The sequence below is a fragment of the Panthera tigris genome, chromosome A1, assembly GCF_018350195.1.
Source record: "Panthera tigris isolate Pti1 chromosome A1, P.tigris_Pti1_mat1.1, whole genome shotgun sequence".
Taxonomy (NCBI): domain Eukaryota; kingdom Metazoa; phylum Chordata; class Mammalia; order Carnivora; family Felidae; genus Panthera; species Panthera tigris.
The window spans coordinates 230933070-230946874 of record NC_056660.1 but is presented as its reverse complement, the minus strand read 5'-3'; the positions used below and the strand labels follow the sequence as shown (position 1 = coordinate 230946874).

Genomic DNA, 13805 nt, shown 5'->3' with positions numbered 1-13805 from the left:
CGTGACCTTCCCCGTTGCTCTCCAGCCTCTGCTGCCTCCTCCCATTCACACATCCCAACAGAAGCCCAGCTGGCATGGGAGCCCGAGAGAGGTTTCTGACTCCCTGACCAGTCACACAGAGCAGAATATAAAGGGGGCAAGGGTGTATCTGAGAGAGGACAGGTGACCGTCAGGCACACCTGGTTACCTTGATGAAATGGCAAGACCCCTCCCATATTCAGCTCACCCCGTATTTTTCCTCAGCCCTTATCATTACGTAACTCACTCCACGTTCTATCATCTTATTCCTGTCTGTCTCCCCTAAGAAAATGTAAACTCAGTGCCCACCAAGATTCCTACCTGTTGTGTTTCTTGGGGTAACCCCCATGACTGAAACCAGCCCATAAGAGGTACTCAGTAAATACAGATTAAATTATTGACGGGCTGGACCCCCGCTTTTATCTTCAAACAAACAGAAGCGAAAATACTGTGTGCTAACGCCAGGGAATTGAGGGGCAGAAAAATCAAAAATACAAAGGAGAATGACAATCATCGATCGTTAGTCTGGGAGCTACCATGAGCACCCACTGCCAGCCCGGCGTCGGGGTCCCACCTCATTGATTTTACTTAATAGGGTTTGTGGTCTTTCTGACGTGCAGCCAGAGGTGGCTTCAAGGGGGCAATGATCAAACAGCTTTACCACAACTTTGCTGCACAGCAGATTAGAGGAGTGTCTTCATTTCGACACGCACACAACGTCGCTACGCTCTTGATTGTGAGGGAGACTGAGTCCTGCCTGGTGCAACACAGGTGACGAGGCTGAGTCCACCCCTGAATCACAGGTCGGGGATGGGAAAGGAAAGGAGAAATGAAGGAATAACTCTTCCTAAAGCTAGGGTCTATTCATGGACCTTCTTTATTCAACACGAAGAAAGCTCCAGGAAATAGAAGGTTAATGTGATGTTTTAAATGAGTAAACAAACTAAATTTAGAAACCTGGATGTTGTCTTTTCCTTGTCATGTGGGCAACAGAAAAATTCAGCACTGCTATCTGCTGGCGTAGGCATAATGCTTCGTCTCTCCAGTGCAACCATGGTTGCTGACCCGGCCTTGATGTCAGAGTAAGACAGGAGAACCAATCCAAGAAAACTTCTACCTAATCCAAACTGTATTCACTCCACATTTACTCTTCAACTCCTCCTTCACACTTAAAATAAGGATAAGATTTTGGGGCACCTGGGTGGCTCAGTCCATTCAGCATCAGACTCTTGATTTCAGCTCAGGTCATGATCTCATGGTTCATGAGTTCAAGCTCATGTGTCTGCCCCTCTCCACCACTCTCAGAAATAAACATTAAAAAATAAAATAAAATAAAATAAAATAAAATAAAATAAAATAAAATAAAATAAAATAAAATAAAATAAAATAAAATAGAGGCGCCTGGGTGGCTCAGTCAGTTGAGCATCTATCTGACTTCGGCTCAGGTCATGATCTCACGGTTCATGAGTTCAAGTCCTGCCTCGGGCTCTGTGCTGACAGCTTGGAGCCTGGAGCCTGCTTCAGATTCTATGTCTCCCTCTCTCTCTGCCCCTCCCCTGCTCATGCTCTGTCTCTGTCTCTTTCTGTCTCAAAAATAAACATCGAAAAAAATTTTTTTAATAAAATTAAAATAAAATAAAATAATGATTAGATTTTTATCTACCTTCAGTGTGAGAACACATGAATTGTCCATGTAATGCTTAAAAAGACTAGAATATGCTTACAGATCAATAAAATACAGTAGCATACCATTTGAGGCCAAATAAAATGACTGCTTGGAATCAGAATCCTGACTATGCCTTTACAAAATCTTATTCCCAGTTTTAATGCTATCACATTGACCTACTCCACTTATAGAGTATTCCATCCGAAGCTTTAAAATAATAAAAAACTATTTCCCCACCTAGACAAATCAATCCAAAAGCTTGAAATCTTATCTTGAGATACAATATAAATGTTCCGTTTTATAGATTATTTCATTAGTGGCCCTAGAACACAAAAATAATATGGAGATTATTAGCAATTCTGAAAACTCAATAAATCATTTGCATCAGAGTCTAATCATTCTTTTTAAAAATAATACATACAACAGGGACCATCTCCAGTCTCGTCAGTCAAAGCTGAATAATGACGTAAAAGTATGATGTAGGCATTGGAACAAATTCACCCACTGAGTGACGCACAGTGGTTTTACCCAGCGTTTTCTTCTAACACGTATGTGCGCTCATGAACGATCGTGATATACCTACATTAGAGAGTTGGCAAGTTGTGTATTTTTTAAATATTCCATCTTTCAGATGGCACAACCGGCAACAGAGTTTCAAATAAAAACTGTATTCCCAAATGCAGCTTTTAATGCACAAAACAAGCAAAGCGCCTGTACCACTGCTGTTTCACTTGCAAATAGGTTGGAATATTTTGCCCGTGTGATTGTGACAGTACATTATATGAACCATTCAGTCACACGCATGAGAACAAAAGTCAAATTATTTATGGAACAAAGAACGTTTAAGGATCCGTAACAACACTTTTCCTCCCCAAATAAACCCACAGGAGGATCACTCATATCCTGTTTGGAAACCAAAAAGAATCACACTTGGTTTACGTAAATTTTACATTTTACAAAGAGGATTGAATTCGAGGCAGATTTCAACAGTTAGCAGAGACTAGCTGTACCTAAGCTTTAATCAGATATTCATATGAAAATATTAAAAGGAAATATTAAAATGAATTTCACACAACCTATTTTTCATGAAAATGAATTCTCCTAATTCTTCCTCGGAGAAAGTAGGCCACTGTCATACAATCACACACACTGATGATTTATAAAGGTCCAATGGCAGATCTGAGACTAGATGAACAGGGAGAAATACTAGAGGCAGCTTCAATCAAGATTTATATACTCAAAGACTGTGAAATCTCTAAAATCTTCTGGGAAACAGAAATCACCCACTATAGCCCTTCTGGTGGTGATGAGGGTCCTAAGTCCTAGAGAAGAGGTGCAATCCAGCCAGGGCCGTAACAACCACACGACTGTCCAGGGTTCAGACCCCAGAATGTCAAAACCCAGGGAAAAAAAATGGAGCACCGCGGGACGAGGAGTGAGGGGACATGTACGGAGCCATGGGATGTGCTTGGGGCCATAGGATACATGGAGCCATGGCACATAAATGATCCTTTGGCTCCCTTCTGGCATCCCCATCCTTGTGCCTTGGAGGGTAACTGAGGCTGCCCAGGTTATGCCATCCCCAGCCCCAAGGGAGCATGTGGCACACCAAGCAATGCAGAGGTCTCAGGAAACGTGAGGAAGCCACGGAGAGGGAAGTAACTGGCAGGACAACAGGCAGGAATGGCGGCTAATGGGGCAACAGGAAATGTGTACATGGCCACCTTACAGACTGGCAGAAAGACAGCCTCTCAGAGGTAGGAAGTGGCCGGGATTCTCAGTACGTTAAACATGAAGAAGAAGACAGTTACAAAGCACGTCTTATATTTTTATTGCCAGCCACAAGTCAATGCTTCTAACACACACACAAATTCAATGACATGCGTTTATACGAATCAAAAGAACAACACAGGATAGGTGAAAAGTATTCACTCTGTGGTATGAGAACAGAACCCAAGTTCAAAATCCTATGTTGTACCCTTTCAATCATGGTCCCTTCAATCACCTAAGACTACATGTGGAGATAAAGACAGTTGTTTAAACTCAAAGGCCAACGCCACACCCAGTCCTGTCCCAGGGTTGGCCAAAGCTGGAACCCCCATTTCGATTTCCTCAGATGCCCTTCCAAAGACCTGGGGCCAAACATTGCTAATCCAGTATCAAGCATTCATACAACGCTTTCGTAAGTTCCAAAACAAATCTCCAGCCAATCGGTGAATCCGTAAGTAGGAGGACACTCAACGGGAACACCAAGGAGTCAGAGATGAAGATCTGAGGGGCCCGAGAGTGCAATTAACAATGCCTTGCCTGATTCGGCAGGCAGCAAGAATCTTAGTAATCACTAACACTGAGCACTACCAGCTAAGGCAGTGAAGAAAGGCTTCCAGATTAGTCATGATATCAAGGCTCCGAGGCAAAGAAAGCCTAAGTGCGGCATGACTCGCCCCACTGGTGGTCTTCCTCTGTGCATACTGTGAAATCGCTCCCCATAAACCAATTCCTATAAATGGAGCACACTCTAAATAGCAAGCGTGCTGGGTAAACTTTAATCAATAAACAAACAAAGGCAGAATATGGCACTATTGCCTTAAGTGGACATTAAACATTTAAAACGCATTTCAGAGATGGTTATGAGGCTCAGTAAGCATGCTGAGAAACATGCTGTCTTGAAGGGTCACTATTTTTTCCCTCTTTATTGGAACAGACATTTAAGCAAATGACAAGGACATAAGTGTAAACGGTGTGTCTGCGAGGGGTCAGAGTGTTTTAGCAGCTCCTGAACAATCAAGGATAAATATTCCAGAACATGCAGTCAAGGGAGTAACCTTGCAAACACAGCAAGCTGTTAGAGCGTGTTGAGCAATGAACTCTGCTAGACAAGGGAAGCCCATGGTGGCCAATATTTCACCTAGGATGGGGAAAAACGAGATCCTGCCAGCATCTTCTGCCTACCCAGGTAAATCGAATCAAGGCTTCAATAAAACTTGCTTAGTTGTATTAAGACGTTACTGTAGCATCTGGTCTACTTCATGAGTAGCCTCTTGTGCAGAGTGCAGAGCGCCTCCGAAGTAGAAGAACATTAAATCATGAAATTTTAAGTGTACGCAGAAATCAAGATTTTCAAAGCCCGCATTATCCAGTCCTTCATGTATTTCTGCGGTATCAGTGCTGCACCCGCTTTCTTAAATGATCTAGCAGAGTCGCACCTTACACAAGAGTGTTCATGCAGCCCAGCAGTGGCCACCTGCTAGGCTGTAACATGAGCCATTTCAAGGACTAGCGGGGCTCCTAACATCCCCCAGGGAATCTCTGGTGTATGTTTTGGTCAACAGTCTTGCCCCTTCTTCAGAGAAGCACTTCCTTCCTGAGGCTCCCGTGCTCTTGGCACATGGCCTGCTCACTCCTTCTCAGCCGAGACGGAGGTCCTCAGACACCCCCTCCCCTCCACCCCCCGACTTTCCTGCATCCTGGGTGCCCTAGACTCCCTCCCTCCAGACTCACCAGAGGTAGGGTCGGCTTCCTGTAAGCTGATCCCCCACCTGTGCCCAGTATCCTATCTCCTCCCACAGCCCTGGGGACTCTGTCTAATCAATTCTCCCCCCTCTCTCTTCAGCCTCTTCCTTCACCTGGCTTTTCCCCATCAGCACTTAAGGATGATTAAGCAATGCTCTCTTAAAAGCTGTCCCCTGCTCTCACGTCCCTGGCGGCTGAGTCAATAACTGTCTCCTTTTATATCTACTTCTTCACCTCACATTTGTTTCTCTGCCCATCACCATTTGGCCTACTCCCCCAGCATGGTCCTGAAACCGCTCTGATAAATGCCATTTATTACAGGTTGAATTGCGCTCCCCAAAAAGATACGTGGAAGCCCTAACCTTAGTACCTGCGAACGTGACCTTATTTGGACATAGGGTCTTTTCAGATATAACTTAGAAAGATGAGATCATGCTGGGTGAGGGTAAGCCCTAAATCCCATGTGACTAGTGTCTTGGTAAAAAGAGCAGCAGGCGAAATGACAGAGCCCCATGAAGAGAAGGCCACGGGGTAGAGACTCAGAGACTCGAGTGATGCGTCCACAGGCCTAGGAACACCAAGGATCGTGGACAACTCCCAGAAGCTGAGAAGAGGCAAAGAAGGATTCTTGCCTAGAGCCCTCAGAGAAAGCATGGTCTACGGACACCTTAGGATTTTTTACTTCTAGCCTCCAGAACTGTAAGAGAAGGTATTTCTGTTGTTTGAAGCGACCCGGCTTATGGTATTTTGTTACAGGAGCCCTGGGAAGCCGAGACATAGATCGTACTTTCAGTGCTACACCCAGGAAGGTTCTGGGCAAACAAGGAGGACTTTGTCACTCGGCCCTCTGGCCCACATCTGCCTTGAACTCTTCATCATCAGATACTCAGATGGCCTCCTCCCTCTTGAAAAGCTCTCCTTTCTTGGATCCATTGAGGCCCTGCTCTCAACTAGACAACCCATTTGACGGCAGTAGGAACTCAGTTTTCTCAATCTAAAATCATCATTTTAGGGGCACCGGGGCTCAGTCAGTTAAGTGTCAGACTCTGGCTCAGGTCATGATCTCATGGTTCGTGGGTTTGAGCCCTGCTTCAGGCTCTGTGCTGATAGCGTGGAGCATGCTTGGGATCCACTCCCTCTCTCTCTCTCTGCCCCCCCCAACCACTCGCTCTCTCTCTCCCTCCCTCCAAATACATAAACCGTAAACAAGTAAGTAAATAAATAAATAAACAAATAAAAATAAAATCATCATTTTAAATTCCTGTTCTTCGTTACATATGGAATCAACAGCCAAGAACTTGTAAATCATACTCAGTACCTCCTTCTTCCTGTCCCACATCCATTAAATCATCAACACATTGTTCACATTTCTAGAATTCACCTGATTCTTCTTTTTTTTAACGTTTTATTTATTCTTGAGAGGCACAGAGAGACAAAGCGCAAGTAGGTAGAGGCAGAGAGAGAGGGAGACACAGAATGTGAAGCAGGCTCCAGGCTCTGAGCTGTCAGCACAGAGCCCGACACAGGGCTCGAACTCACGAACCACGAGATCGTGACCTGAGCCAAAGTCGGATGCTTAACCAACTGAGCCACCCAGGTGCCCCTGGAATTCACCTAATTCTCTACATTTCTGCTACCACTCCCTGAGCTTACGTCCTCATGACCGCTCCCTCTGATCACGGCCGCAGCCTCAGGATGGGCTCTCCCTGCCGCGTTTTGCCATCCTGAACAGGGAGCCGATCCAGATAAGGGGAATTTCTTAAGGGGCCTTCAGATGCCCGACAATATGGAAACCCTCCAACTACTTAGCCTCATCTCCCTCCACCTCCTTTCCATAACCTCAACTGAGATTTCATGGCTTCCTGTACAGAACGCCGGCCAGGACCCGCTAGGTTTCCCTTCCTCACTTGAGGGCTTCTGCACCTGCTGTTTTCCTCTTCCTGAGACACCTCTCCATTCATCAGATTCATAAACACCTTCTAACAATCATTTGGGACTCAGCTCTGCTGTTGACTCAACCCGGAAATCTTTAAGCACTCTCCCAAAGCCCGGGCTATCTGGTTCAGATGCCCCTCTCCTGGGCTCCCACAGCACCCACCAAAGATACCCATTAAGACCCTTAACAGATTATAATGCAATGTTCCTTTTGCTTTATACTCTTAGAGATATTCTCAACCCTTGAAGGGAACTGTATTTTTTGCTCTATATCCTCAACATATAGCACAGACAATGCCTCGTAACAGGCACCTGTTAAATGTTTATTGAATATTTGCTCCAAGTTAAAAAATTTTTCACAGAAATTAAAATTAGGTTGAGATGTCACTTAAGAACTATGGGATTAGTCCTAATCCCAAAGCCTGACGGTGCGCTCCACTGGAAAGGCTGGTGGGAAATAGATCCTCGTATCCAGGGCAATGAGAACACAATATGGCGTGATATTCATGGAAGGGAGTTGGGCAATATCTAGCAAAAACACAGGTGCATTCACCCTTTAGCCTAGCAATGTCAATGCTAGGAATCTCTTCCAATGATACCCTTGCAAGGGATTAAGAGATGTTAGCAGGAGGCGTTACCCATTGTAATACCATCCACGACCACAGAGCACAGAAAATAACCTACACATCTCTCAGTAGGGAGTTGTTGAATACACTATGGTTCATCACACAGTGGACAGCTATGTGCCTGTGAAAATGAAAGACATAAAGTGCACGACTAAGGAAGGGACCCCAGGATATACCGCTATGTCAAAAAATGCTAGGCAGAGAACAGAAGCATGGACCATAAAGCAAAAGGTGAGCTAAATGCAGAGAGAGGGAACAGGGCGGAGAAAACACAAGTGAAGCCGGTTTCTCTAACTATTCACTGCCTCATTAATGAAACTTTGAAATACTACCTAATAATGTAAATTCTTAAAATTTCCAAAACTCAAAAGAGAAAATAAACACAGGACATCAACTGGGTGTTGAGTTGGAAACACAACCACGCAAGAGGAAATTATTTCAAGTGATCTCCCAGTAGCCACATTGCTTTAATTTCCCAACGAAACCTGTAGCCCGAGAACTACAAGAAGAGAGGAGGATGATCTCACAGCGTTTTCAGTAGTCAGACACGACTAGCGCTGCTTGAAAGTTGCTCTGAAAGCATGCAGTGTGTGTTTCAGGAAGAAGCAAGGGAACAATCACGTGGGCTGCAGAGACTCGGGATTCTGTGCATGGGAGCTAAAGACACAGACATAAGGCAGAAGGGGTTCAGAAAAAGCCCTCTAGTCCTGCAGATGGGCTGGAGGTATCCAGAGGAAATTACGGTGCATTCTCAAAAAGTTTTCCTTAGCTCTGTACATAGGAAAAGACCTAACGCTAGGGACGGCCATGCTTAAAGGAGCCCAAAATGGCCGGTGCACAGGTCTACAGAAGGAAATGGCAGAGGGGGGGAAGCAACATCTCCTTGTCCCAGAGTCAGCAAGCTCTCAAAAGTGACCTTGGGTTGTGTCAGAGGAGCTCAGGAGCCAACTTTAAGAGGTTTCCATGGGCTTCAAATGCGATGATTTCACCACCCATAAGCATAAAAACTACAATTGCTTGAAATATTTCAAATGTTAAAATCCATGTATTAACAATGATTCTATATTTCCTATATGAATGTGTCCTCAGGATATTCAAGCAGTTGATAAGGGAAGTTACTTTATACAGAAGTATTCTTGCTGTTAAATGAAGAAAGAATCATAAAATTAGGAAATCCCAGCTTCACACCCATGAATGAATTGGTAGATTTAGGCCGTGATCATCAGTGACTACTAATTTCACATTACCTGCCTCCCAAGAGAAGGACACCGCAGCATCCGTAACACGGGACAGACAGAAAGAGTCGACCCTGAATCTAAGCCGCCTCTGGATCCTACTCTGAATTTACACAAATATTCAGGACAGAAGAACATTTCAACACCAATGGGATGTACTTGGCCAAATCCAGACTGTGGGAAACTCTGCAGGATAAAGAGCTCCGATTTCTTTTGTAATTAATTTGCACGGGAAGCAAAACCACCACCGCAAAACAGTGCACAATTAGAAGAGTCTTAAGAGCCATACCAACCAATCGCTATGGATCGACTCCATTTAAACCCTGAGTCAATCCAACTGTTAACAAAAAAATGCATCAGCATTCATGAGATCATCAGGGATCTGGATCTCACGATACTCACTGGATATCAGATGACTTTATGGAATTGAGGTTTTTTTGCATTTTTTTTTCTCAGATGTGATAATGGTGCTGAGAACTCCCTTTGTTTGACAGTTAAGAACTAAAATATTATAGATACAATTATACGATTTCTTGGATTTGCTTCAAAATAATTTGGCGGGTGTGAGGTAGAACACGTGTGGGGATTGGGAGAAAAATGGTGGGCCCGGAATTAATAAATGTTGGGTTACGGGGCACCTGGGTAGCTCAGTCAGATAAGCGTATGACTTCAGCTTAGGTCATGATCTTGCGGTCCGTGAGTTTGAGCCCCATGGTGGGCTGTGTGCTGACAGCTGGGAGACTGAAGCTTACTTCGAATTCTGTGTCTCCCTCTCTCTTTGTCCCTCCCCCACTCATACTCTGTCTCTCTCTCTCTGTCTCTCAAAAATGAATAAACATTAAAAACATTTTTTTAAATAAATAAAAATAAATGTTGGGTTGGTGTTCCTTAGACTATTCTTTCTATTTTTGCATATATTTGACATTTTTCATGATATAAAGTTTAAAACATAACAAACATAAAACTATTTATTGCATGAATTATTAAAATACAATGTCTCATTAATTAGAGTTGGCTTCATGATAGGACTGTAAGTTCCTTGAGGACAGGGACAAACACTAACCTACTTTTCATCCTGACTGTTTAGAGTGCCCAGAGTATAGAGAGCCTTAAATAAATTTTGATAAATAAAAGAACAAATGACTGAATTTTCACACTAATTAATTAATCCTACAGACCCATGGAGATACTTGAGACATGAAATCAATTCTGTCTGCCATGCGATGCCAGATAGAGACCACGGTGTAAGTTTTGTGTTAAGACTCAGGTTTTGTAGGGAGATGCTGAAGCGAAGAATTCTTTGCTTCAGATCACATTTTTATCCCCCGGTTTAAATGCCTAGGAGGCTCACAGCACCGTTAAGAAACGGTGGCCTCAACCATGGCCGTGATAACTCCAATGCTGAATTCTTCCTGAAAGAGATAGTAGTGATCAGTTTCGGGACAGGAAATTCCTGCAGTGGGAGACTTTGTATTTTCATTCGTATTTTAAACAATGTCTGGAACAAGAGTCACGGAGCGACAGAGCAAGACCCGCTGCTATTCCCGATCACTGAACACGGGATGTGCATTTAAGGGGCGCCCTTGCAGTCCGAGCGTGCCTGTCCCTCACCTTTATAGGAAATGACCGGGTGTTCCGCTCGCTGGCACTGAGATGCGTCCGTTTCTGGCTGGACGAGTCTCCACCACCCCAGGCTTGAGAACAGCCATGCAATGACACAGGTCCCCTTCATGGTGGGCAGAGGCGTGGGCTCCAGGTAGTTGTCTCCTAACCAGAAGTTCGTCCTCCTGTCATGTGGGGGAAGTGCCTAAAACACACAAAAGAGAACAATCCGATGAACGTGAGTTCGGGTTTTCTGGTGCGGGGGTCTTGTAGGAAAGCCTCATCACTACTTTTAAAAAAGGAGAGACTGTGTGGCTCAGTCTGTTAAGCGGTGGACTCTTGATTTCAGTTCAGGTAATGATCTCACGGTTCATGGGATCAAGCCCCACGTCGGGCTCCACACTGACAGTGTTTGGAGCCTGCTTGGGATTCTCTCTCTCTCTCCCTCTCTCTCTGATCCTTCCCCACTCTTGCTGGCTCTCTCTCAAAATAAATAAAATTAAAAAGAATTTTTAAAAAAGGGGAGAGCCTTCGAGTGCTTGGACAAACTGCCCTTTTCAGCTCATGAGTTCGAGCTCTGTGCTGACAGCTCGGAGCCTGGAGCCTGCTTCAGATTCTGTGTCTCCCTCTCTCTCTGCCCTTAACCCCCTGGAATCCTGTCTCTGTCTCTCTCAAAAATAAATAAGCATTAAAAATTATCTTTTTTAAAAATGCAGCTTAATGTTTGTGATCGCTGACGGTTTTGCCCTTCCTCATCCCCTCGTGCTAGCAGGGATCTATGTGGGGAAACCCTAAGGAACTCTACCTTTCCCTTTTTGACATCCAAAGCCCTTGTTTCATAAGGCCACGACCACTGTCTTTTACCAACAACCCGACTAATATTATGCCACCCAACTCTTACAAACTGCCCATATTTGGTGAATTTATCCTTTGAAATTTATACACAACCTGCCTGCAGAGTTTCTGGCTGGAAATCAAGCGTGAATCAAATAAAAAAATCCATAGTGAGCACCTACTGGGTGAAATGCAATTGCTACGCTGGGAGCTACGAGACTTTAAAGAATAGGCATAATTTTAAAGATTAATAAGCTTTAAAACAAGATAGGCTTGCAAAAATAACTGTAAGCTAAGCTGTTAGAAAACCGTCGAAAGGAGCAGGGGTGCCATGGGACCTTGGAGGGAATGCCACAGCCATTTAGAGGACCCAAGGGTGGGTCCCGTGAGGAGTTTGTGTTTGAGCTTAATACTAAAGGATATGGAGGATTTCAACACGTGCAGGTTTCTGGAAGTGCATTCCACGCCAAGGGAACAGGCGTGCAGGGGTGCCCTCGAGGGGCAAGAGGAAGGAGGAGGTAATAACAGTTTGGGGAATGGTTTCCTGTACTTGAGCCAGACCCTGGGAGATCTAAAGGAGACTAGTGGGAAGCAGTTTAGACAGAAGGAGGTTGAGTTAAGATTTGGAAGGCACACTATACCAAGGTCTGAGGTCTCTATTTTTACTCAACAAGCTACCACGAGATAACAGCACAAGAAATACTTAAAACATTGTTCTTACAATAGTGTATGCAGGAAATTGGATAAAGAAGACCATGGAGGTAGAGAAGTTCATTTGAAACTGGCAACTATTCGGAAGAGAAATAAACGAAGCTGTGACTTTGCGTGGTATCAGTGTGAGCAAACGTTCAGTGTGATGGGTAAGGGAAGTATGGCAAATTAAACATGGCCACGGCCCCTCCAACCTTCCTCCCATGAAAGCTAGGTTTTTCCCGTTCTCTTGAATCTGGATCGGCTCCGTGACTGTTTTGTTCACAAATTTAACTGAAGTGATGGCATGCTCATTTCCAAGCCCAGACCCGAAGAGACTGGCAATTTCCACTTCCTGTCTCTTAGAACACCTTCTCCGGGGTACTAAGAAAACAGATCAGAAGCCCATCTATCGGGAGACAGCCAGATTACAGAGACCACTTATAGGGACTCCTAGTGACATTTCCCACTGAGGCCAGCTTCCCAGCCATCCCCACCTGATATGTGAGTACAGCTGAAACTGAGTAACTTCAGTATCACAAGAGCAAAAGAATCACCCAACTGAGCCCTACCCAAATTCCTAACCCCCAAAGTACAGAATATAACAAAATGGCGGATGTTCTAATCTGCTACACTTGAGGGAAAAGAAAGCAAAGAGACACAAATAGGCACCCCTCAGAGTGGTAATGCCCCTCATTTCAATAATAACCACTAGAGAACTAACTTTGTTCAGATGAGAATATGATCATTTAGTTTTGTATGTGTTGGGTATAGGATGCTGAGAGAATATTTCAGGCAATGGAGAAGATGGCTGAAAATCCAGGTCGGGTGCTCAGAAAGCAAAACAGGGATTCAGAGATAGCATACAATGTATGGAATGCTTTCTCTGACTGACATTATGGGAATGGCTAAGATTCACCAGGGGAAAGCATGGAAGGAAAAGAAAAGGCTACAGAGAACTGTCTGCTGAGAATCGGTAATTTAACAAGTGACCCCACAAAGATACAAGAAGGAAAATAAAGATGGAGTACTGAGGGCACAGGGCCACATGGAAGTCCAGTTAGACTGGCGTATAGAAATTACACATTTTAAAAGGGGCTTGGTCAGCTGTAACCTGAGGAGGCAGAGCAAAGACCATTAGCTTTATTTTTTCTTCAAGTTTTTATTTAAATTCTAGGTAGTTAACATACAGTGTAATAATAGTCCCAGGAGTAGAATTAGGAATTCATCACTTACAAAGAACACCCAGTGCTCATCACAATATGTGCCCTCCTTAGTACCCATCACCCATTTAGCCCATCCCCCACCCATCTCCCTCCATTGATTCTCAGTTTGTTCTCTATCATTAGGAGTTTCTTATAGTTTGTTTCCTCTCTTCTATTACCCCCCTTCCCTTATATTCATCTGTTTCGTTCCTTACGTTCCACATATGAGTGAAAGCATGTGATATTTGTCTCTCTCTGACTGACTTATTTCACTTCACAGAGTACACTCTAGCTCTATCCACATCATTGCAAATGGCAAGATTTCATTCTTTTTGATGGCTGAGTCGTAAAGACCATTCATCAGCTTTAGGAATGGATGCAGCAAAAATGGGACAGAACATACATGGCCACCTCGAAGGCCAGGTACCAAAAAAAAAAAAAAAAAAAAAAAAAAAAAAAAAGAATCAATGAAATCACTAAG

At 44.1% G+C, this 13805-nt stretch overlaps 1 protein-coding gene across 4 annotated transcripts in view; it reads right to left on the bottom strand.

The window, feature by feature from the left end:
- SEMA5A (semaphorin 5A) overlaps positions 1-13805 on the bottom strand; it is a 473593-nt gene that overhangs the window by 296580 nt on the left and 163208 nt on the right. For all 4 annotated transcript variants that reach the window (XM_042997660.1, XM_042997674.1, XM_042997671.1 and 1 more), the window contains one exon: positions 10605-10800. In XM_042997660.1, coding sequence (XP_042853594.1) covers positions 10605-10725 — 121 coding nt within the window. In that variant the 5' untranslated portion in view covers positions 10726-10800. The remainder of the gene's footprint in view (positions 1-10604; positions 10801-13805) is intronic.